The 20,543-nt window shown below is 56.4% G+C and overlaps 1 protein-coding gene across 1 annotated transcript; it reads left to right on the forward strand.

The window, feature by feature from the left end:
* Positions 1-2,575: 2,575 nt before the first annotated feature.
* Positions 2,576-20,380, forward strand: MPP1 (MAGUK p55 scaffold protein 1). The gene is made up of 12 exons (XM_050310373.1): positions 2,576-2,742; positions 9,020-9,160; positions 9,503-9,581; positions 10,539-10,624; positions 11,500-11,568; positions 13,837-14,033; positions 14,307-14,413; positions 15,296-15,376; positions 15,909-15,989; positions 16,388-16,590; positions 16,829-16,903; positions 18,984-20,380. Exons 1-12 carry the CDS (start codon positions 2,635-2,637, stop codon positions 19,158-19,160), a joined length of 1,404 nt encoding a protein of 467 aa, XP_050166330.1. The 5' UTR covers positions 2,576-2,634; the 3' UTR covers positions 19,161-20,380.
* Positions 20,381-20,543: the final 163 nt, after the last annotated feature.

A 20,543-nucleotide genomic window follows, 5' to 3' on the forward strand; every position in this document is an offset into this window, starting at 1 on the left:
TGAAATCTCTGCAGGTGACAGAGCAGCCTTCACCAACCAGCCCTGGGCAGTTCCAAATGTTCTCCAGCCAGCCAGGAAGCAGCAAGGGCTGTGCTGAGCAAGAGCCCTGGGAGGGGACTGTGGGCAGGCAGGCAGGCAGATATGTCAGAGCCTGCCAAATTCTGGCATCTATTACTGTAAGGATGTCTTGACATTTATCTCGTGGGGAAGGGAGACCAGACGCTGTTTCCTCACAGCACGATGCAAATCTGAAATGCATCACATCCTCCCCCAGCCACAGACGTTTCTGCACAGGGGAAGGGCTGGACCAGCACAAAGCCCTCTGCCACTGGGCCAGGAGATGCCCTGCCTAATCAGCACCCCACAGAGAGCCCTGCTGCATGGGGGCTGCCTGGTCAAATCCTCCCAGACCCCAGGGATTTTATTCTCTTTCAGGCTCAGCTGCTACATCTGCCTGGGCTGGGTGATCTGGTGATGACACAGCTTTCTGGTGTCTCCAGGAAGACAAAACACTTCCTGGCCATCTCTTCCTATTATAGCCCAAGCAGAGACTATTTTGTCATCCAAAATGTGTGAGGTGCTTTGATGATGAGCCCCAGCCAGACAAGCCATGGAAGTTTCTGCATCTGCCTCCTCTCATGCCGGATGGAGAGCTCTTGGTGTGCAGCCCCCACCTGAGCCAGACATGTGGGGGGGATGTGTGCAGGTGTTGCAGCTGTGCAGGTGGGCACCATTCTCCGAGGAAGTTACCAGCATGTAAGAGAAACAGGCAGCAGCATTTTGAAGGGAGCACCTGAGCCAGAACTGTGGCTGATAGGGAGCAAAGCAAATTTGGGCAAGCACATCATATGTTACATATGTGTATATGTATTCATATACATGTACATATGTATTGCCTGTACGTAACCAAGAGAGAATGAAGACTTAGACTTCCTTTTTCTGTCTGTCAGATGTCTCTTGTCACATTTCTCCCTCCTACTGTGTATTCCATGATTAACTGCAGGGCTTCTCTCTGCTGTCTCTATCTGTTGCCTCCCACTCCATGTTGCTACCAGCCTGTTTCTAGCCCGTGAGTGCAAGAGAAGCCTGGTGCCAAGGCGTCCTGCCCCCAGGATGTGCTCAGGGCAGCACATTGCAAAGCCATGCCCCACCTATCCCACTCTATGTCCATATTTCCCCCCTCCTCCTTCCAGGCTTCCTCAGTGCTGGGTAAGGATGCTACAAAGCGCTCTACAGACACTCCTTGGTCAGCTGGGCAGGGGTGGGAGAGATGAGGTTCCAAGCAGCATCTTCCAGCCTAGTGGGCACATCTGTTGGACCTGAATGCAGTCAGGCAACCTGTGACTTTTCCAGCCCCGTGACCTAGTCCATTATTTTCTCTTCCTAATCTGACTTCACAGGGAACCTTGCAGACAAAGTCTGGGCCACAGGTTCCACCATGCATAGCTGCAAAACATGTCCCTCTTAGCTGTCTTTCTTCTGCTCCTGACTCCCCTGATCTCCTACCACCACTGCAAGCCTGTTGTGTGGTTTGGTATACAACTGATCCAGAACTTGCTTACCATCAGGAGCTAAATTTGATAAAGCTTTAAACCACAAGCTGTGGATTTCCACCCAGATATGCTGAACTTTTACCTAGTTGAGTAAAAGGAGGCCGCAGAGCTGGTTTGAGCTGGAGGATAAGGAAGCAAGGAAGGCTGCCACCATCATCAGCTGACACAACAACCCCTAAACTTCCAGGATTCCAGGGATGGTGTGAATAATTCTTTCAATGATTATTTTAAAGAATATGCCAGCAGAATTAACTTCCCATCCCCAGACAAATCTCTGACTTCACCCGGACTCTGGCAAGACAAGACTTATTGGTGAGAGCACAAAAAGTTTGACAGCAGCCCTTCCCACTATGCACAGCTCACAAATGCAGGGATTTGCCATCCGACGATGCAAGTACAGAGATTTGCCATCTGACCCATGCAAGTTTCAGGTTCACAAGTAGGTGGAAGACCCAGAACAGTGCAAGAAGAATAGCGCTGTCCTTTCTGCAGAGCAGAGAAACCCCCAGGTCTCCAGGAGGTACCCTGAGGCTCTGACAGAGCCCAGGGATGACCACCGGTTTGCGAGAGCCAGGTGAGCACCAGTGCTCCTTTGGAGAAGCGCTGCCGATGTTTTCGCCGTGACAAAGCCTTTCCCCAGCCTCCCACTCTGACTTTGGGGTGAGGGGCACTGCTACCCCCTCCCCAGCAGGATCCTACCAGCATCCAGACTTGGCAGCGCCCCCGGGGCAGGCTGAGAGCCCTGCGAGTGCTCGGGCACGGCCAGGGGCTGACACGGGCCGGGGGCTGGCACGACGGGGGGACACTTCCACGGGGGCAGAGCCCCCGGGCGGGCAGCCAGGCGGGGCCGGGCGGCAGGCGGGGGAGCGGGCTCGGCGTTCCGCGACCCTCCCCGTGCCGGCCCCGAGCTCCCGCTCCCCGTGCCGGCCCCGAGCCCCCGCTCCCCGGCCCGCCCCCGGCCCCGGCCCCGCCCGCCCGCCGGCCCCCGGCGCACACGGGCGGAGCTGCGGGCGGCGCTGCGGGAGCCGCGGCCGGGCCCGGGGCCGCTCCGTTCCGCCGTGCCGGGGCTCCGGCCGCCGCGATGACCCTCAAGTCGGGGCGCAGCGCCGGCGGCGGCAGCAGCAGCATGAGGACGGCGCTGTCCGACCTCTACCTGGAGCACCTCCTGCAGAACCGGCCCAAGCCCGAGGTGAGCGGCCCGATGCGCCCCCGGCACCCCGCGCCTCTGCCTCCCGCCTTCCCCATCCCGCCCCCGGCCCCGCGCAGGGACCCCCGGCGCTCCCCATTTCCCTGCGGGCCCTCAGCCCAGCACCCCGCGCCCAGCCCGGGCCCGGCCGGGATCCCCCGGGGGTCCCGCGCCTCCCCGTCCCTCCCGCACATCCATGGCCCCAGAGGCAGAGACCCCGCCGTGGGTATCCGGGTGCCTGCCCTGCGTGTGGCATTGCCGGTCCCCAGCACCCCAGCGGCGGGGATGCTCGCTGTGGGACGCGGGGTGACTCGGGGAATGGTCAGCCGGCGCGCCCGGCACGGCATAGCCAGGCAGGGGAGAAGGAGCTGGGTACAGGGGAGGAAGGCTCCAGCATCCTGCCACGGAAGAGATTGTGCTTGTTTTGCTGCAAAGTTGTAGCTGGTCTGAACTGGAACTGCCTGTCACATGAGCTGATTCAGCTGCTCAGCAGACTCCAGGTCCACAGCACGGGCTGGAGGAGGGTGGAGGGTCTCTGCCCCAGAGAAGGAGGATGCAACCAGCCTTTCTCACACCTACCCCGGGCAGGGAGTGAGCCGGTGGTCGCACGCACCCCACCTCCAACAGAAGGGGAGCAGGCTGCACCAGCCGTCTTGGTTCTGCTGCGAGGGCTCCTTCCTCAGCTGGTGTCATTTGGGGTAGCTTGGGCTCAGCCAGGAGAAGGTCAGCAGTTCCCGGTGCTCAACAACTGGTGCTTTCTCCCATCTTTCAGCAGACATCCTTCTTGAAGCCACAGCATAACCTCCCTGGGCTGAGGTTTCCTTGCAACTATGGGGAGCCTCTGAGAGCAGGGAGGAAATTTCCCCCAAGTGCTGTCCTTGGCCCATCCTGTTGGACACTAAAGCATGCAAAAGAGGCTTGTCAGATCTGTCTCTTACCAGTGGCTTCTCTGCTTTTTATGCTTCAACCTTGGCAGGGTGCTTTGAAAAAAAAAAAAAATCAAAAAAAGAATTTAAAACGAAGTGTCTGGACCAGGCAGCTGCTGAGAGGAGCTCTCCTATCCCTCTGCCTGCAAAATCCAAGCAGAGGGCCTGCCTGGCTGCAGGCAAAGCAAGGATAAATTACCAGTGGCAGCAGGGCATGGAAAATGTAGGAGCTTCCCTACAGCTTGCTGGTGTTGTGGTGTATTTATTTCAAAAGGGATAGAGATGGTGAACTGAGATTTGTGTGAGGCCTTTTAAAAGTTGCTCCACAGGGCTGGCTCCCAACAGGGTACCATGTCCTGAGCTTGCCAGTCGCTCCCATGCTCCTCTCCATGTTGTGTGAGTGCAGAGGCGGTGCTGGTCCTCTGTGGCACACCAAGATATCACCCAGCAGCAGCTCCTGGGAAGGGTACTGGGTCTGTCTGGCTGCTCCTTGTCTGGAGTCAAACAGGGTGACCAGGAGGTTTCTCTTCTCCATTTTCTCTGGTAGAGCCACGTGCTGGGAAGTGCCGCCCTGTGTTGCTCACGTGGTGGCAGGGCATGCAAAACCTGGGGAGTGGAAGCCATGGTATCGCTAGGAGACAAGGAAAAGCCTCTTCTCTTGAGCCTCAGCTGCCTGCATATCTTTTCCTTAACTCCTGATTGGCAAATACACACTTACCAAAAAGGTGTGAACTTTATTCCCAGCTGTGCCCCTGCTTGGCAGGGTGACCTTGGGCTTTTCCCCTTATCTTCCATGACTCAGTTCCCCAGCTGTAAAATGGGCAACAAATGTGACCTTTGGGAATCTGGTGGAGAAAAGAAGGGTACTTCTTTTCTAGAGAGAGCTGAGCCTGAGGGTGCAGAGGGAACACAGCACTTCCCTCTGGGCAGCAGTTCCAAGGAGCACCAACTCCAAGGCAGACTGAGGCCACGGTCCCCAGGGACCAAATCCTGAATCAACCACAGGTAAAACTCGCTTGGAAGCCAAGCTAAACTTCTGGCTGTGAGCAGTGAAGTGGGGAGAGCTGGTCTGGTTCCAACTTCTTTATCTCAAATGTGTTTTGTCAGGTTGCTGTCTGTAACAGATACAGGGGAAAAGCTGTTTTGCAGGGCTTGTTCAGGAGGGTGGGATGGAGTGGCTGGGCAGCTCCTCCTTCTGTCAGTGTTGTGGTTTCACTGACTGTCTCTTGGAGGTGACCGGTTTCGCAAACACATCTGGAAGGCTGTCTCAGCCTTTTGTGGTGAGAAGATGGTGCCTCAGCAAAATTTACTGTGCTCCCTTGAAAATCTGGCCCATCTCCATTGCAGCACTCTGTGATTCGGAGTCAGAGTGAGGGCACACAGAGCTGGCAGCACCTTCTGGCTGCCATGATTGTTTTGTATCCCCTTATTTTTCTATTCCCCTTCCTACAGAGACCTGTTGGTGTTGCCAGACCTTTTCCCAGTGTCAGCAATTTAATCCTGTTGGGTTTAAATGTTGTTAGTTTGATTTTTTTTTTTTTTATAACCTCAATCATATTGCCAGAGGGGGTTTTAGATGAAGTTGTTCCTGTGGTTGTACTGGCAGACCTGAGAAGTCAGTAGCTCCTGGCAGAATCAATTACTTCTAAATATCCACATGGCTGTTGCTCCCCAGCCTGTTGGAGCAGCCCTAAAGCAACTCCCAAGCTCAATTTTTTTTTTTCCTGCTACTTTGCTTTTTTTACCCACTGCTGTGGTATTTTTAAGCAATACTGAGAGTAAGATGCACACATCTGCTGGGTAGTGGGGAGGCAAGGCTGGAGCACTGGAGGATGGGAGGAGAGATTGCTGGGTCAGGACATCTTTGCACCAAGCAGTGCCCCAACCTCCCTGCACGCACCCATGGTGACTGTAATGCGAGGGGTGATGATGGATGGAGGGAGCTGGGATTTTGTTGCTCACTGTGGACAGCAGAGCATGTCTCCCTGCCAGCCAGGAGGGCAATCCCAGAGAAACCTGGCTCCAGGGATCCTTCTTGCATCCCAGCTGCTCTGCTTTGGGGGCCTGCTTGGCAAAATCACCATTGCTTTTCTCCACGCACTCTCCAGGCAGCGCTGTTATTCCAAGGCTACCTGGCACTGAAGTCTCTTGGTCAGAGCAGCAAGGAGAGCCCAGGAACCAAACCTCTGAACGTGCCCTTTGCACTGTAGTGCTGCTTTCCCCAAGTGCTGCTTCAGCCTCCTGCAAACAAGCTGCCCAGTTAATGTTTGATTTACCCACGGCGTGCAGCCTGGTGGAGCCAGGAGGCAGCAGGAGCAGCCCTGGCACACAGTGCTAACCCCACTGGGGGACAGGATGCCAAGCCCTGGGGTCCTCACTGCATTCCTTGTTGGTAAAGGCTGCCCAAGGAACTGGAGCACTTCCCTCCACCTTGGGATACGGGGCAGAAATACAGGGTCTTAAAGAGAGTGCAGGCAGGGAGCTGGGGTGCACCTTTGTGACCCACAGAGCTGGTGGCTCCTCTGTGCTTTGCCACCTGCAGCAGGATTTGTGCAGGGTGCCAGCTGCAAGGCACACCTAGGGCTGCTGGGTGCTGGGCTGCCCAGCACCCCTATTGCACAGCCCAGCTCCCCAACCTCCTCGCCCCAGGTCTGCCCCAAGGCTGGCCCAGCAGTGGCTGAGCCCGGGGCTGTGGCCACGGAGCCGGCTCTGAGCAGCACCCACGGATGTTTCATGTGGAGCAGTGCACAAGTAGCAGAGTCTGGCCGGCCACCAGCATCACTCAAAAGGCTCTTGAGGTCACAGACCATGCTGGGCCAAGCCAACCAAGAGTGTGGCAGCTGCCAGGAGAGTGCAGGGTTGGAGATCCAGCCAGCCAGCTCATGTGCATGGAGCATGGGAGCCACACACGTCTCCTGTTTCTGTTAGCTGGGTGCCCAACATCAGGGCTGGAATCTGCCCCTCTGTGGGTCCTCATCAACCAGACATTTTCCCATCCCCATCATGGGCTGCCCCGTGCCGTCAGCAGAAGCCCACACCATCCCAGTGTGGCTCTGGGGCAGAGAGAGAGAGTTGCTGGAGGACCTTTTTGAGTTCAGAGCTGCCAGCAGGTGACTGGTGACCATCCCCAGGTGCAGCAGCGAGTCTCTGGTGACAAGGCTTGTTCTCAGGGAGTCACCAGGGTGACACTGGTGCTGTGTCAGCGTCGAGGGCTGGGTATTTTCTCCAGCTCTCAGCAAAAAGCAAAGGTCAGGGCCAGGAGGCTCAGCTGACTGGGATGGTGGGGATGGGAACTCCCAGTGCTGGGAGCAGGCTGTGCTGTGTCCTGGGTCATCAGGCTCTGCTGAGCCTAGAGGTTTGAAGCCAGGAATTGCATGGTCTAAGACTTTCCCAAGGCATGACCAAGATAAGTGTGATCTGTGCTGACTCCAACCACCTCATGGGCACTTTGGCCTTGGGTAGGGTTGGAGAAGGTCCTCATCCTCCTGTTACTCCTTGCATATGCTGGCTTGGCAGAGGTGGGACAGCTGGCAGAGAGCTGAGGGACAGCTCTAGGCACTCACACTGCTGGATCTGTTCCTCTGCCCTTCAAATGGGATGGTAGCAGCGTGCTCTGCTAGGGCTGGCAAGCTTGGCTGCGGGGCTGCAAGTTGTTCTTCCTTCCACTCTGTGAGTCCTTGGCCTGGGTGCTGCTGTGAGCTGGGATTTAGCCTTCTTCTCCACGTTTAAGCCACTGGCAGCAGGAGCTCATGTGGTTGAATTTTTCCTCTGAGGGGGAGGTTGGTTGGCACTGTTAGAAGGAGCTGGCTTAAAAATAAATTACATGTCTTCCCTATTGCTTCATCAAGGTCACACAGCTCCCTGAGCCCTTCCCACCCTGGCCCAGCCCCACCAGTGCCCTTCCATGGAGGCTGTGACAGTGACTGTGCCTCCATGCTGGTCCATCCCACTCTGCCAGCACCTCTCCCACTGTCCTGGGTAGTCCTGACTCTGTTGCCCCTTCCTTTGGCTCTCTCCCTGCTCTCTGCCATTGCACAGAGCTGGATCGTTGCCTCAGCCCAGCAGAACTCCAGCACATCCCTCCCAAAGCTAATTCTGTTGTGGTTTAGTGCCGTGGCAGCAGATGCTCTTCACCTCGGTTGCGTCCACACGAACCTTCCCGTGGCCAGACCAGATCTGTCACCCCCCTTGGCAGGATGGGGCTGCAGCTTCTCCCCCACTCCAGGCTGGGTGTCTGTGGTGGGTCAGAGCGAGCTGGGGCAGTGGGGTCAGGCTGATGTTCCCCAGCTCCTGGCATGGTGTTTAGTTGGCAAGTCAGGATGTGGTGGGCGAGGTGCTGGCTCTGCTGGCTGGGCATGGCAGGCCATGGTGCTGATGCAGGACTGAAGCCAGTGAGGACCTTGCTGGGTGTCCCTGCAGGTTTGCTGGCTGTGGCTCCCAGCCCAGGCACTGCTGGGAGGGGGGTGCAGGCTGCGAACTGGGCAGCAAGGCCAGCCAGGAGTGTTCCTTGTTTTACATGGTGGGCTGGTGTGGGAATTTGAGCGTGCTGACAGGGCGGGGAGAAGCTGCAGATGGAAGCTGGCCTGATTTTGCTGGGCCAGCACTGATCTGGGAGAGGCTTGAGGGAAGTCCACTGCACTTGGGGCCAAACAGGGACATTTGTGAGCTGTGCAGAGACTTTGCCCAGCATGCCTGAAAGGTTCAACAGGAAACCTGCTGGAAACCAAGAACAGAGGTTTCCTTATGACTGAAAGCCCCTGCTTAGCTTCCCAGTGCAAACCAGCATGAAAGGACCTGTAGCTGGGAGCTGGGAAGGGGAGTGGGATGTTTCTGGCTGCCTTCAGTGCCTGGGTGTGTACGTGGCTCTGCACCATGGTGGTTGTCCGTTGATGTAGGTGAGGAAAGGTTGAACTTGTGAACTGAACAGGAGCAAAGCCTGGCCTCAGTGAGTCCTCAGGGGTGAGTCCTGGGCTTTATGCTCTGCAACAAGCTACCTGTGGGCCAAGTACTGCTGCGACACAAGGAATGTTTGTGACTCGCTGCTTCAGAAGATGATCAGCTGTGGACTCTTCTGGCTCCTGCTACCTGTAGCTTTTCCAAAGTTTTCTTACCTCCTGCCTTTCCCAAGCTGGAAAACTGCAGATTAAACCCACATCCGCGTCTTCAAGGGTGAAGCTCTTCTGCTGTTTGTCTTTTCTTGCTCTTCCTGTCCTCTCCTCCAGCCCACTCTTCTCTCCTCCCCTGTGCCCCAAACGCAGCCGAGTGGCTCAGCCCCACAGCAGGGATGCGGCACCCCCAGGCTGCGCTCAGGAGGAGCCCCTAAACCCACTGTGGTCTTTGTTTTGCCCCGACAGGCCATGACCCAGTCCCCCAACGCCATGACCGAGGACATTTACACCAACGGCTCCGCCCTGGGCAGCCCCTCCCACGGCAGCGGCCGCGAGGTGCGCAAGATTCGCCTCGTGCAGTTCGAGAAGGTCACGGAGGAGCCCATGGTGAGGACTGGCAAGATCCCAGAGCTCAGTGACCCCCCTGGGGGGTGGAGGGGCAGGTGGAGCTGTGCCAGGGGGCTGGCCCTGGGGGAAGCAGATCGCTGGAGACCTCGGCCACGCGAGAAAGGCGCTGGACGGCGCCTCCCGCCTGGGCACTCGGAGCGAGCCCCTTCAGAGGGTGGTGGTGCTTGTGCCAAGAGGAGCTGCAGCAGCCTGAGCTGGCCAAGCAGGGCCTTCCCCCAGCCACTGTACAGCCCACCGTGGACATGGGCCTGGAGAGGACTTTGCTGAGGGCTGGGGAGCTCTGCCCTGCAGCGAGCGGTCATGGGTTTTCCTGTCTTCCAGGGAATCACCCTGAAGCAAAACGACAAGCAGAGCTGCATGGTGGCCAGGATCTTCCACGGGGGAATGATTCACAGACAAGGTAACAGGGCCTTGGTAGAAGCAGTGCATGGGGTGCACGTCTGCAGGTCCTCAGCACTGCTGGCTTTTCCCTGTGACATGGACATCTGTGCCTGTTCCTCCACTAGGGATGTGTTAGGAACTCACTGATCTCTCTGCATGGTTGTCATGTTAATATACTGGAGGCTTTAGGCATAAATAAGGGATTGGGGGAAGGGCTCTCCCAAAAAAGGAGCTGGAGATTGTCTGTGTCATGATGGGGTCACTGTAAGGGGAGATGGAAGCTCTTCCCATTCCTGAAGTGCACAGGTGGAATGGGCATGCTGGAGGTTGGCTGTGCAGACCAAAAGAAGGTGCCAAAAGAAATAAATAGGTGCCATTTTCTGGTTTTGGGTCTTGCCAAGGAGGAATGGAAATGAAATGTTCTCTGCTTAGAAAAGGCTGCTTTTCCAGCCTTGGATCCAAGTGGGAAGTCTGTGCTTACTGCTGCCAAAATATGACAGGAGCCATTCCAATAACACTCCTGGAGCCTGATTTATAGCAGTATATCTGAGGCTGTAATCTGCCTGGGTATATAAACTGAAAACACACACAGGCAGGAATGCTTGCGTTAAGGGCCCTGTGAGGAGGTTGTCATTGGCTTAGGTGAGGTACTTGGGGTCGGATTTGAGTCACTGAAGCAGGTGCTTTGACCAGTCTAAAACACTGAAGGACGCATTGTGGAAAGCTACCTGATGACCTTCAGGCTGGCTAAGTGTGTGTCTTGAGTGGAGGGGGAAGAATTCATTCCCCTTGTCCTTTGGTCCCCTGTGCTCAGGTGACATGTGTGGCTCCAGAAGCACTGGCCAGGCAAACGCTGCAGTGTCCTGGCCACAACTTGCCCAGGGGGTTGGGAGGCTGGTGGAGCTGTGCTGTTTGGGTTTGGTGAGCAGCTCTTGTCCCTTTTTCTGCACTTTCATGTTTCTCCCATCGCTGGCAGGCTCCCTTCACGTGGGTGATGAAATCATAGAAATCAATGGGCAGAGTGCGAGCAACCACTCGGTTGACCAGCTGCAGAAGATGCTGGTAGGTATTTGTGTTTGACAGGGCTGTTCCTGGGAAGGACCCCTTTGGCTTGCATGCTGTGAGCATTCCCCCCCTCCTACACACCAGAGCCAGCACACAGCTGCCTGCAGCTTTGTGATGTGGCAGAAACCACACTGCATGCAGCCTCGGTGGTGTCTGTGCTTGCTGCTTGTTTCTGGCCTTCTGAGAGCAGCAGCAGCGGTTGTTGGCTGGGTCCTTGATGTCTGCTGATGTGTGTGGGGCTTGGAAAACCACCATGGAAGCCACTTCTGTTTGCCAAGGCTGGTGTGCAACTCCAGCCCAGGGGCTGGCTGCTCTTGCAGACCTGGGCCACATGTGCATGCCATCCTGGTGCCATTTGCCTGCTGCTGAGGTCGTGGTGATCCTGCCAGGCCCTTGCTAGAGACAGCTTTGGACAGGTCCTCAGGCCTGCCTTGGGTTCATACAGGGGCCATCCTGATCCATGCCCAACGTGTGGGCCCTGGTTGGAGGGAGGTGGTGGTGGCAGAAGCAGCCTCTGTCCCAGGCTCCTCACTGGGGCAGCCAGGCCAGAGCTGGTGCAGATCTCTTTGTTCATTCTGGTGGTGCTCAGCAGTGCCCACAGCCTGACCCTTGGGGAGGTGCTGGTGGCACTCCATGGGAATGGGAAAAGTGTGGCAAAGCTGTGCTGCCCCAGCTCTTAACCCAGCCCCAGCAGAGCTGTTCCTAACCAGGCTGTGGTGTCCCCCAGCAGCACAGCATGGCAGGCAGCACCCAGGAGCCTTGCCTTTGCAGGTCCTGGCGCTCAGCACCTCCCTGCACAGGCTGCTGCTGTTGAGCTGTCTCCAGACTCCACCTCCTCCAACTCTTCTTTCTCCCCTTCCTTTGTTCACTAGAAAGAAACCAAGGGGATGGTCTCATTAAAAGTCATTCCCAACCAGCAAAGCCGCCTCCCTGCTCTCCAGGTAAGTGCAGCCTCCAGAGCCACGGGCAGTGCTGGGACAGGGAGTGGGGCAGGGGGGGACCAGAGCAAACCCTGCAGGAGCAGCACTGGGGAGGGAGCTGTGCAGAGCCACTGGCTACCAGGACAAGGGCATGGCTGCCTTGTCACCTTGAGTGAGCTGCTGAAAGCTTAAGGGACACATCCTGAGGCTTACATTGCTGTGAAGGAGCAGATTTTGGCCCTGTGTGGGCGTAATTACCTGATGTGCCTGTAGAAACACGTTCTGGGATGGGCTGAGGGAGCCCATGTCCTTCTTTACCCAGAGAGGCTGATGGGCTGAACATGGTGGCAAGTGAAAACTCTAATTTTTGCTCAGCCCATGCTGTCCCCAGTCCAGTTCAACCAACCTTGCACACTGGCCCCTGTCTTTCCTTCCCTGCTGTCTATCTGCCCTCCCTGGCCTGACCCAGCCAGCTCCACTTGGCCAGGCCAACTCAGTGCCAGGGGAAAATATATCTCTGAGGAAGAAGGGCACAGTTGCTGGCTCACCTGAAGGCTGGCCTGGCTCTGTCTGGCTTGGGGTACCAGTGAGGAGCAGAGAGCTCCAGGCAGGTGCCTGGGCAGTCCTGGTGTGTTCGTGTGGATGAGCGGTTTCCTGGTGCCAGGGAGTGTTTGCAAAGCAAACATCAGTCCTCATCTCGAGAGGAGGTTCCACTCTTGTTGCTTTGCACTGGGAGAGATCTCATACCACAGCTGGATCCATATGCTCTCTCCTGGCAGTGAAAGGGAACCATTGTGTCGTGATGGCCCTGTGCCTCCAGCAGCACTGCTGCAGGACGAGATACTGTGGGAAATCCTTTTAGTGTGGAACAAGGACAGCATGGTCTGCTCTGCCCAGGGAGGAGGACTTGCCTGTGACATCTGAGGGCAGGACAGGCATCACCCCATGTGAAACCCTTTGCTCCCTTGCTATGCACTGCGTTTCTGGGGTAAATAACTTGCTAGGGTTGTGCTCGGGGTTCCCTAAACCCTGCCCTTCACTCCCCATCTGCCATAGCCTGCCTGGCTTTGCCCCAGCCCTAGTCCTGACACGGTCCTGATCTTCCTGGGTGTGCTGGCCAGAGACAAATTGCTGCAGCAGCAGCACTTCACTCAAGAAACAGCTCATCCAGGCACCAGAAGAGCAAGGGGCAGTGCAGGACGCGCTGGGTACACGTGTGGCCTGCCCTCCTCCTGGGGTGGGTGACTGCTGCTCTCTGAGTCTGTTCTTCCCGAACAGCCTCCCTGGAAAACAATGTCCATGTGTGAAAACCACATGCCATTTTCCTCCTGAGCTTGCAAAGATGCTTGGAGGCAGCAAGAGCCCAGGGATGTCTGGCTGCCTGCTGGCTTCAGGGGGGCTCGAGGCCAGGGAAGGGCAGTGGGGTAGGGTGCCCCAATGGGAGTAGGAGCTGCAGGTCTGCCCCCAAAGAGCTGAGTGAGCAGAAGGGGCAGAGAAAGCCCACTTTCTCACACCTTCTCGGTCCCCTGGACTTCCCTCAGGAGGGTGCACAGTGACCTGGGAAGCAGCAACAGCTCGTTTCCAGTTGCAGCTGTGATGAATTGTTACTTTGCAAGAGTAGCTGATGCTGAAGGGACTGGGACAGACCGAGGCAGGGATGGATTCAGCACTGCAGCTTTGGCTCCCTGAAGGCCTCATGCCATGCAGGGAGTGCCCAGTTCTGGGAAAAAGCCTGCACAGAGCAGCTGGGGATTGAGACACGGCCTTCCCAGGGGTCCCCAGGATATCATATTGCAGGGTGTACCGTTGTGATGTGTCCTCTGTGCTCGCCCCACTGCAGAGCCCAGTTGTGCACCGTGACTGCTCTGCAGCTGGCTCAGCTCACCAGCACTGTGCAGCACCCAGGCCACTGCAGGGAGGCTCCATAGCAGGGTTTGGACACCAGCTGTGGACATGTAGGCCTGCCTAGAGCCCTGTCATTGCCTCCCAGTAGGGCCAAGATGCCATCTTTCTCCCTCCCTCGTCCATCCCCCAGCACATCTCACTGTAATTCCATGCCCAAGAGCTTCCTCCAAAGCTTTGTGCCTCTCCTTTTTCCCCACCCAGCCCTGTGGGGCCTGGAAAGCAGCAGGGGCTGTGGTCCCTCCTGGAGCAGGGACCTTGTGCCTGGAGCCATCTCTGCAGTCACTGCTGGGGAGTGCAAGGTGGAGGCAGGAGCTGGACACGACCAAACTGAGCCACCCTGCAAGGCCATGCTGACTCTGGCCTGCTCTCCTCTCTGTTTTGCAGATGTTCATGAGGGCACAGTTTGACTACGACCCCAAAAAAGACAACCTGATCCCCTGCAAGGAAGCAGGGCTGAAGTTTCAGATCGGCGACGTGATTCAGATCATAAACAAGGACGACAGCAACTGGTGGCAGGGCCGGGTGGAGGGCTCCTGCACCGAGTCAGCAGGACTCATCCCTTCTCCAGAGCTGCAGGAGTGGTAGGTGCCTGGATTTGACCAGAAGGGCTGGATCTGGGGGTGGAGGTGGGAACAGTGACCGTGTGCTGGCAGGAGTTTGACTGTGCTGGGCAACACCAGTGTCACTGCTGGGACAAGCAGGCAGATGTCCCCTTCATCTGCTGCAGGGTGAGCCTTTGCCTGTCCCAGTAGCCAACCTGCTCCTCTTGCCTTTGCATGTGTGAGGGACAGTCCTGCTGCTTCCCCGGGGCTGGGGTGACAGCCTGGCCATGGTGGTGTCTCCTCTCTCGGCAGGCGCGTGGCGAGTGTCACCCAGCCCAGCCAGAGTGAATCCCCGAGCTGTAGCCCCTTTGGGAAGAAGAAGAAGTGCAAAGATAAATACCTGGCCAAGCACAGCTCAAGTAAGTGTGAGCAGGGCAATGGGCTCCATGCCCAGCCCTGGGGGATGGCCTCACTCCTGCCTCTGTCCTCTGTGGGAGTCAACCAAACAGCCCAGCTGTCTTGGCAGTGGAACCTCGGAAGGATACCCCACACTTGTCAGCTTTTCTGAGTCCCTTCCTTAGTTTTCATGCCCCTCAGGTGGCCACAGCTGTGTCCCCATGTAGGGCACGAGGCCAGGGCTGGCTCAGCACCGAGCTCCTGTGCTCTCCTGTGGTTACAATCCCTGGCACTCCTGGCTTTGTGAGGTCAGGCTCGCGGGCCTCAAACACCACAGCCTGCTGAACACAGGGCAGGCAGTGGCTGTGCTGCCGCTCAGCAATCAGAGAGCAGCCCAAACTGCTCCCACAGCTACCAAACTGTATCCCTGGTGGGGCAGGGAACTGACCCTCAGCCACCTTTGCAAATTCCCTGAGCTGGCAGAGGTGGATACCTGAGGACATGCTGGCTCCTAGCCCGGCCTGCAGCTCCAACCAGCCACAAACAAGGCTGTAAATCACCAAGATAAATAAAGCTCCCCCAACAACAAGCTCCCTGCGGCATCCTGCTGCCTCTCCACCCAGCTCCCAGGTCCTGCTGTCCTGAGCAGAACTACTGAGCAAAACCAGCCCTGGCTGCTTCTTCAGCAGCTGCTGGTCCAGGTCCCCAGTGCCCACTCTGCCCCTCTCATGCTGCTTGCTGTTGAGGCCTTTTCCCCAAGCAGCCAAACATGGATGAGCTCCCAGCCCAGTCCTGACCACTCTGTCCATTTTGCCCAAGGACCTTGTTTGGTCTGACGTGCTCAAGGTCCTGGACGTGCTCCTATGGCCAACCCAACTCTGACCATTTTTTCTCCTCCCTCCCAGTTTTTGACCAGCTGGATGTTGTTTCATATGAGGAGGTGGTGAGGCTGCCTGCCTTCAAGAGGAAGACTCTGGTGCTCATTGGTAGGTCCTGTGCCAGGCATCCTCTGCAGCACTGGGGCTGTGTGGTGGGTCCCAGGGGAACCAGGGCCTGGGGCAGCATTTCTTCTGCCTGCAGCTGAGCTCCTCCATGCAGCATTGTGCACAGTCTGGCATCTGCACTGCAGTGCTGAGGTGGAGTTAATTCAGGCCTTTGCAGCTCCTACGTATCTTTGTGGAAAATCTTTATTAAAAGCAGCTCTGGTCTGCACAGCTGCACCAAAGCAAGGACTCCCACACTGCAGGGACTGAGCTCTTGGTGGTGGATGGACTCCACAGGCATGGGCAGCCCACCATGCCCAGCTGTGCTGGCTGCTGCTGCCCTGCCTCCAGCTGGGGCTGGAGGTGAGCATGCCCAGGGCAGGGAGAGCCTCTTCCAGCGCTGGAAGACACCACAGACCAGCTCAGAAAGCACATCCTGGGCACGGCCCAGGCCAAGCTCTGCACCTTTCCTCAGAGCCAGAGCTGTGGAGGCTGCTCTGAGCCCAGCTCCAGTGTCCCTCTCTCTGTCCATCAGGGGCCAGCGGCGTGGGCCGTAGCCACATCAAGAACGCTCTGCTCAGCAGCAACCCAGACAAGTTCATGTATCCACCCCCATGTAAGTACCCAGCCAGGGTGGAGGGCACAGCACAGGATGCACTTCCTCCATTTCCTCTCACCTCTTTGATCCGGGACCTTCTGATGGGAGGTGGGCGATGTTTGTCCAGCAGAAGTCAGGGGCCCCCACATGGGGCACTGCAGGGCCTCCCTGCCTGCTGTCCCATGTGCTGCCCATGGGGTGGCAGCTGCAGGGGCTGCTGCTACCCATTCTGCTGAGATACCTCAGTCTTCCCACCTCAGTGTCTGCCCTCAGGCTGGCTGAGTTCCATTCTCCTCCCAGGAAGTAAAGGGGGATTAGTACAGCCTGGTCTTGAGGAATACAGGGCCTCCGTGCCTGCTCCACTCTGTCCCCTGGTCCTTCTGGTGGCTGGCACTCACCTCTCCCTCCCTCCCCAGACACCACACGCCCCCAGAAGAAGAATGAGGTGGATGGGAAGGATTACTACTTTGTCTCCACCGAGGAGATGACCCGGGACATCTCAGCCAATGAGTTCTTGGAGTTCGGAAGCTACCAGGGAAACATGTTTGGCACCAAGTTTGAGACAGTGCACAAGATCCACCAGCAGGACAAAGTCGCTATTTTGGACATCGAGCCCCAGGTAGGGAGCAGGGGGAGGGGTGGGCAGGACAGGTGCCCTTGCCCAAGGAAAAAGCCAGCGAGTTCTGGGGTGGCATTTCCATTCCCAGGGTGGGTATTCCCCATCCCAGCACACACCTGGCTGTGACAGCCAGGCTGGTTTGTGGGGGAGCATGGGGTGGGGGGGACAGCAGCCTTGGCTGTGCTTGCTCCTACCCTGGGGAAGGGCACACCCTGGTAACTCCCCCCTCTCTCCACAGACCCTCAAGATCGTGCGCACAGCCGAGCTCTCCCCGTTCATCGTCTTCATTGCCCCCACAGACAGGGCAGAGGAGGTGAGTGGCACAGGGTGCCAAGGCTGTCCCTTTCCTGTCCCCCTCCAGCTGGGCTCGCCAACCCCTGGCCAGGGGGCAACCAGCCCGCTGCAGCAACCCAGGGCTCTCCCTGCTCCACATCAGCTTCTTCCTGTCTGCTCAGATTGTGGTGGTCCGGGAGAACTCAGACCCGAGGGACAGGAATTCCTGCAGCTGTAGATTCCCTGTCTCTGACTGACACCCCCCAGCAACCATCATCCCTGCAGCATAATCAGCCTCTAACACGTGTGGGGAGCTCAGCCCAGAACCCGGGACAGGATGATTTATCCTGCCATCAGCTATGCAAATGGACATACAAACAAGGGCTGCTTTCATCCTTTGCCTCATTGAGATGCTGATCTCTTTAACTGTTAGGATGAAAGCAACACTGATAGGGCAGTTAACTCACTCAGAGCCAAGCAGGAGGCTGGAAATCACAAACTACCACTTCCCAGGAAGGCCCTTGGATGCAGGAGCAGTGCTGCCTACCCTGCCCTGCCCCAGCCCGGCAGGGAGGTGGGAAGTGATGGGTCAATGGAAACCCAGAGCTGTGCTCCTCCTGGACTCACAGGCAGCCAAGGCCACCTATCCCAGCCTATTCAGTTAGGGTTCCTAAAGCTTAAGGTACAGATTGCAGGGAGGGTATTTCTGCATCCTTCAGAACAGGCATTGTGCAGGTATTTGGAGGCACAGCCAGATGCAGCAGGAAGGGGGAAAGGTGGGCAAGTCTCAGAGCCTCAGGGGCCTGCTGTCCCCACCTCCTGCTGTCACCCACCGCTGCCTCCAGCCAGAGGAATTACATCCTGCTGCAGTAGGCAGGGCCAGCCCTGCTGCCAGGCACTATTTATAACCCTGCAGCTCGGCTCACTCTTACCAGAGGGATGCAGCAGCGTTAATGTGACCCAGGAGAGCTCACATGACCCAGCAAACTGCTCACTGCTCTCCCCCCTCCACCCCCAAGAGCTGCCAGCTTCATCCATAACAGAAAAAAATTCATTTTCCAAGAATAGATGAATATATTCAGTAACTCTTTCAAGATGAAAGTAGCTAAGCAGTTATCTCCTTTTGATTTTTTTTTTCCTGGGGTAATTGTTAATTACATTTAAAGTTTGTCAGTGTTGAACTGAACACCTTCAAGACAGAAACCTGCTGTGCCTTCTGGGAAGGGGTGGTATTGCAAATATGACATCTGTAATGTGGTTTTAGTGCTGACCACTAAAGGTGTCAGTGCTGTGACTCATACCAAAGTGGCCTAACAGAGAAGGGAAAGACATTAAGACTTGGGCTGGTTTAGGTCTATTATTATCTGTTGAGGTTCTTTTGATCTATTAATAATAGATATATACTAGATTTAGTAATTAATAATAATCTGATAATATCTGTTTAGGTCTATTAATACCTAAGTCTATTTAATATATTAATGCATACAATTATATAATAGATATATCATAATTAATATTATACTCTAATAATATCTGTTCAGGTCTATTAATACCTGCACACAGCAGAGCTCAGTGAGCACTGCACCCCAAGCTATCCCCCTGCTCCCCAGGCACAGAAGCTGCCTGCCTTTCCAGTTCCATTAGGAAAATATGTAGAAATTGCCTGGAATTCATTGTTGGGGGCAGAGCTGCCTGCAGGGATACACCCTTGGGATGCCCCTACCATCCAGGCAGGAGGGGGCAGGCAGCTTTGCTTTTACTGTCAAAATAAAGCACTAAAACCCAGCCAGAACCAGCAGAGAGAGGCTGGTAAAGCATCCTGCAGGGATTCTACCTGCAACCCAACCTGAGGCCTTGAGTTAGCTGCACTACCCAGCCCTGAGCACCCTGCTGCTCCTGAATTCTCCCTGGCAGCCTCCACAGAGTGTTTTACAGGTAAATATGAGACCAAGCTCTGGCAGGTAACCTGATGCTCCCAGCATCGCACAGGAGTCCAGCCAGAGAAACTCAGGGATCCTGGTCTGTCCTGCTGCAAGGATGGCCTGTGCTCTGGTACTTCCCAGCCACTGGAGCTGTTTTGGTGGGGATTGGCTGTGAAATTCCTCTCCTGTTCCTTGCAGTCCGAGGCTCTGCAGCAGCTCCGGAAGGACTCGGAGAGCATCCGCAGCCGGTACGCACACTACTTCGACCTCTCCCTGGTCAACAACGGGGTGGAAGAAAGCCTCCAGCTGCTGCAGGAAGCCTTTGAGCAGGCCTGCAGCTCTCCACAGTGGGTGCCTGTCTCCTGGGTCTACTGAGAGGGCATCCAGCCCCAGCCGCTTCCCATCAGCCATCCTGCAGCCATGGGGAGGAACCTCCTCAGCTTCCCCCGGTCCACACACACAGCCCAGCACAACTCCCTCCTTCTGCTGCTCCATGGACATGCTCTCAGTTGGTTAACACACACACACACACAGAGGGGGCCCACATCTCCTCTCCTGGGGCAAGGAACACAGGACGGGGCTGCCTGGGGGACAGCCACCTCCCCTGGCACTGCAGGGTAAGTCAGTGGCTGCAGCAGAGCCCAGGGCACCCCGTTAGCTCAGAGCACAGCTCCCTGCCTCACCAGGCCAAGGGAAAGCACAGTCCTGCTGTAGCACCCCCCTGATCTTCTCTGCACCGGTCCCAAGGGAAGTGGCAGGGCAGGGGCTCTCCAGGCAGATGTCTTCTGACACTGCAGGAGTGCACACAAACAACCCAGACCCCTGCCTGGTGTCCATGAGGCTTCAAGGAAGCCCCACAGCTTAGGAGGCCTCCCACAGACCACCTACAGCCAAGGGTTTCCTCTTACAAACAGGGAAGAGCAGAAAAAGGCAGGCATGGATTTGATGGATGTGACGTGGAGCACCCAGCCCCAGGCAGGCCTCGCCCTGTGTTCCAAGGTTGGGGTTTTCTGATTCACCCTGTGCAACCATAGGTGTAAAAAAAACCCTCACTGTATTGAAATTCTCACCGTGCAGCTTGGATTGTTACAGCCTGGCCAGAGAAACTCAGCAGCAGCTGAGCAAGTCCCACAGACCAAACCCCAGAGGGACTGCTCAGTGGGTAAATTACGTCCAGCCACAAGCATCTGTTGCATGCAGTAGAAAAGTCTCTACAAAGATCATCCAGGCATGTTTTTCCAGAGGCTAGGGTGTCTCTGTATGCACTCTGTATGCAAACATGAAAGCCATCCTCACCACGGGGTTCCTCCTGCAGGAGGGCACTGATGCACAAGCCCCACCACAGCACGCCTGGGAAGCATCACTGTGCCTCCCGGGCCATCCACAGCCATCATGTAGGTGAAAAATCTCATGTTGTGTGTTCAGTCAGCTATAGGGGCAAAGGGGGAAGGTGGTTAAAAAGTCTTGTGCAATTTTTTTTGTTTTCTTTTCTTTTTTTAAGAATGCCAAAAATAAAATCTATGTGCAATAGGGACCTTCGTTCTGATCCACTGCAGGGAAAACAACGAGCAGCAATAAATGTGCGCTGAAACATTGCCATGGCTCGTGTTTTTGACCTCTCAGGCTGGGCACCTGCTTGTGGCTGGAGCTCTGTTCCCACCTCCCTGAGCCTAAAAGGCACTCAAGATGAGGCAGGCCAAGACCCAACAGTCCCTGCAGGCACCATGAGACCTCTCCAGCAGCTTCACTGCAGCATAG

Source organism: Myiozetetes cayanensis, unplaced genomic scaffold (genome assembly GCF_022539395.1).
Source record: "Myiozetetes cayanensis isolate MyiCay16 unplaced genomic scaffold, myiCay2020 scf15, whole genome shotgun sequence".
Taxonomy (NCBI): Eukaryota; Metazoa; Chordata; class Aves; order Passeriformes; family Tyrannidae; genus Myiozetetes; species Myiozetetes cayanensis.

Excerpts from the sequence above, each read along its gene's own strand:
- MPP1 (XM_050310373.1), top strand. The coding sequence starts at position 2,635 with ATGACCCTCAAGTCGGGGCGCAGCGCCGGCGGCGGCAGCAGCAGCATG. Across the intron at positions 2,743-9,019 it reads AGAACCGGCCCAAGCCCGAG|GCCATGACCCAGTCCCCCAA; the intron begins GTGAGCGGCCCG and ends TTGCCCCGACAG. Across the intron at positions 15,990-16,387 it reads GTTCATGTATCCACCCCCAT|ACACCACACGCCCCCAGAAG; the intron begins GTAAGTACCCAG and ends CTCCCTCCCCAG.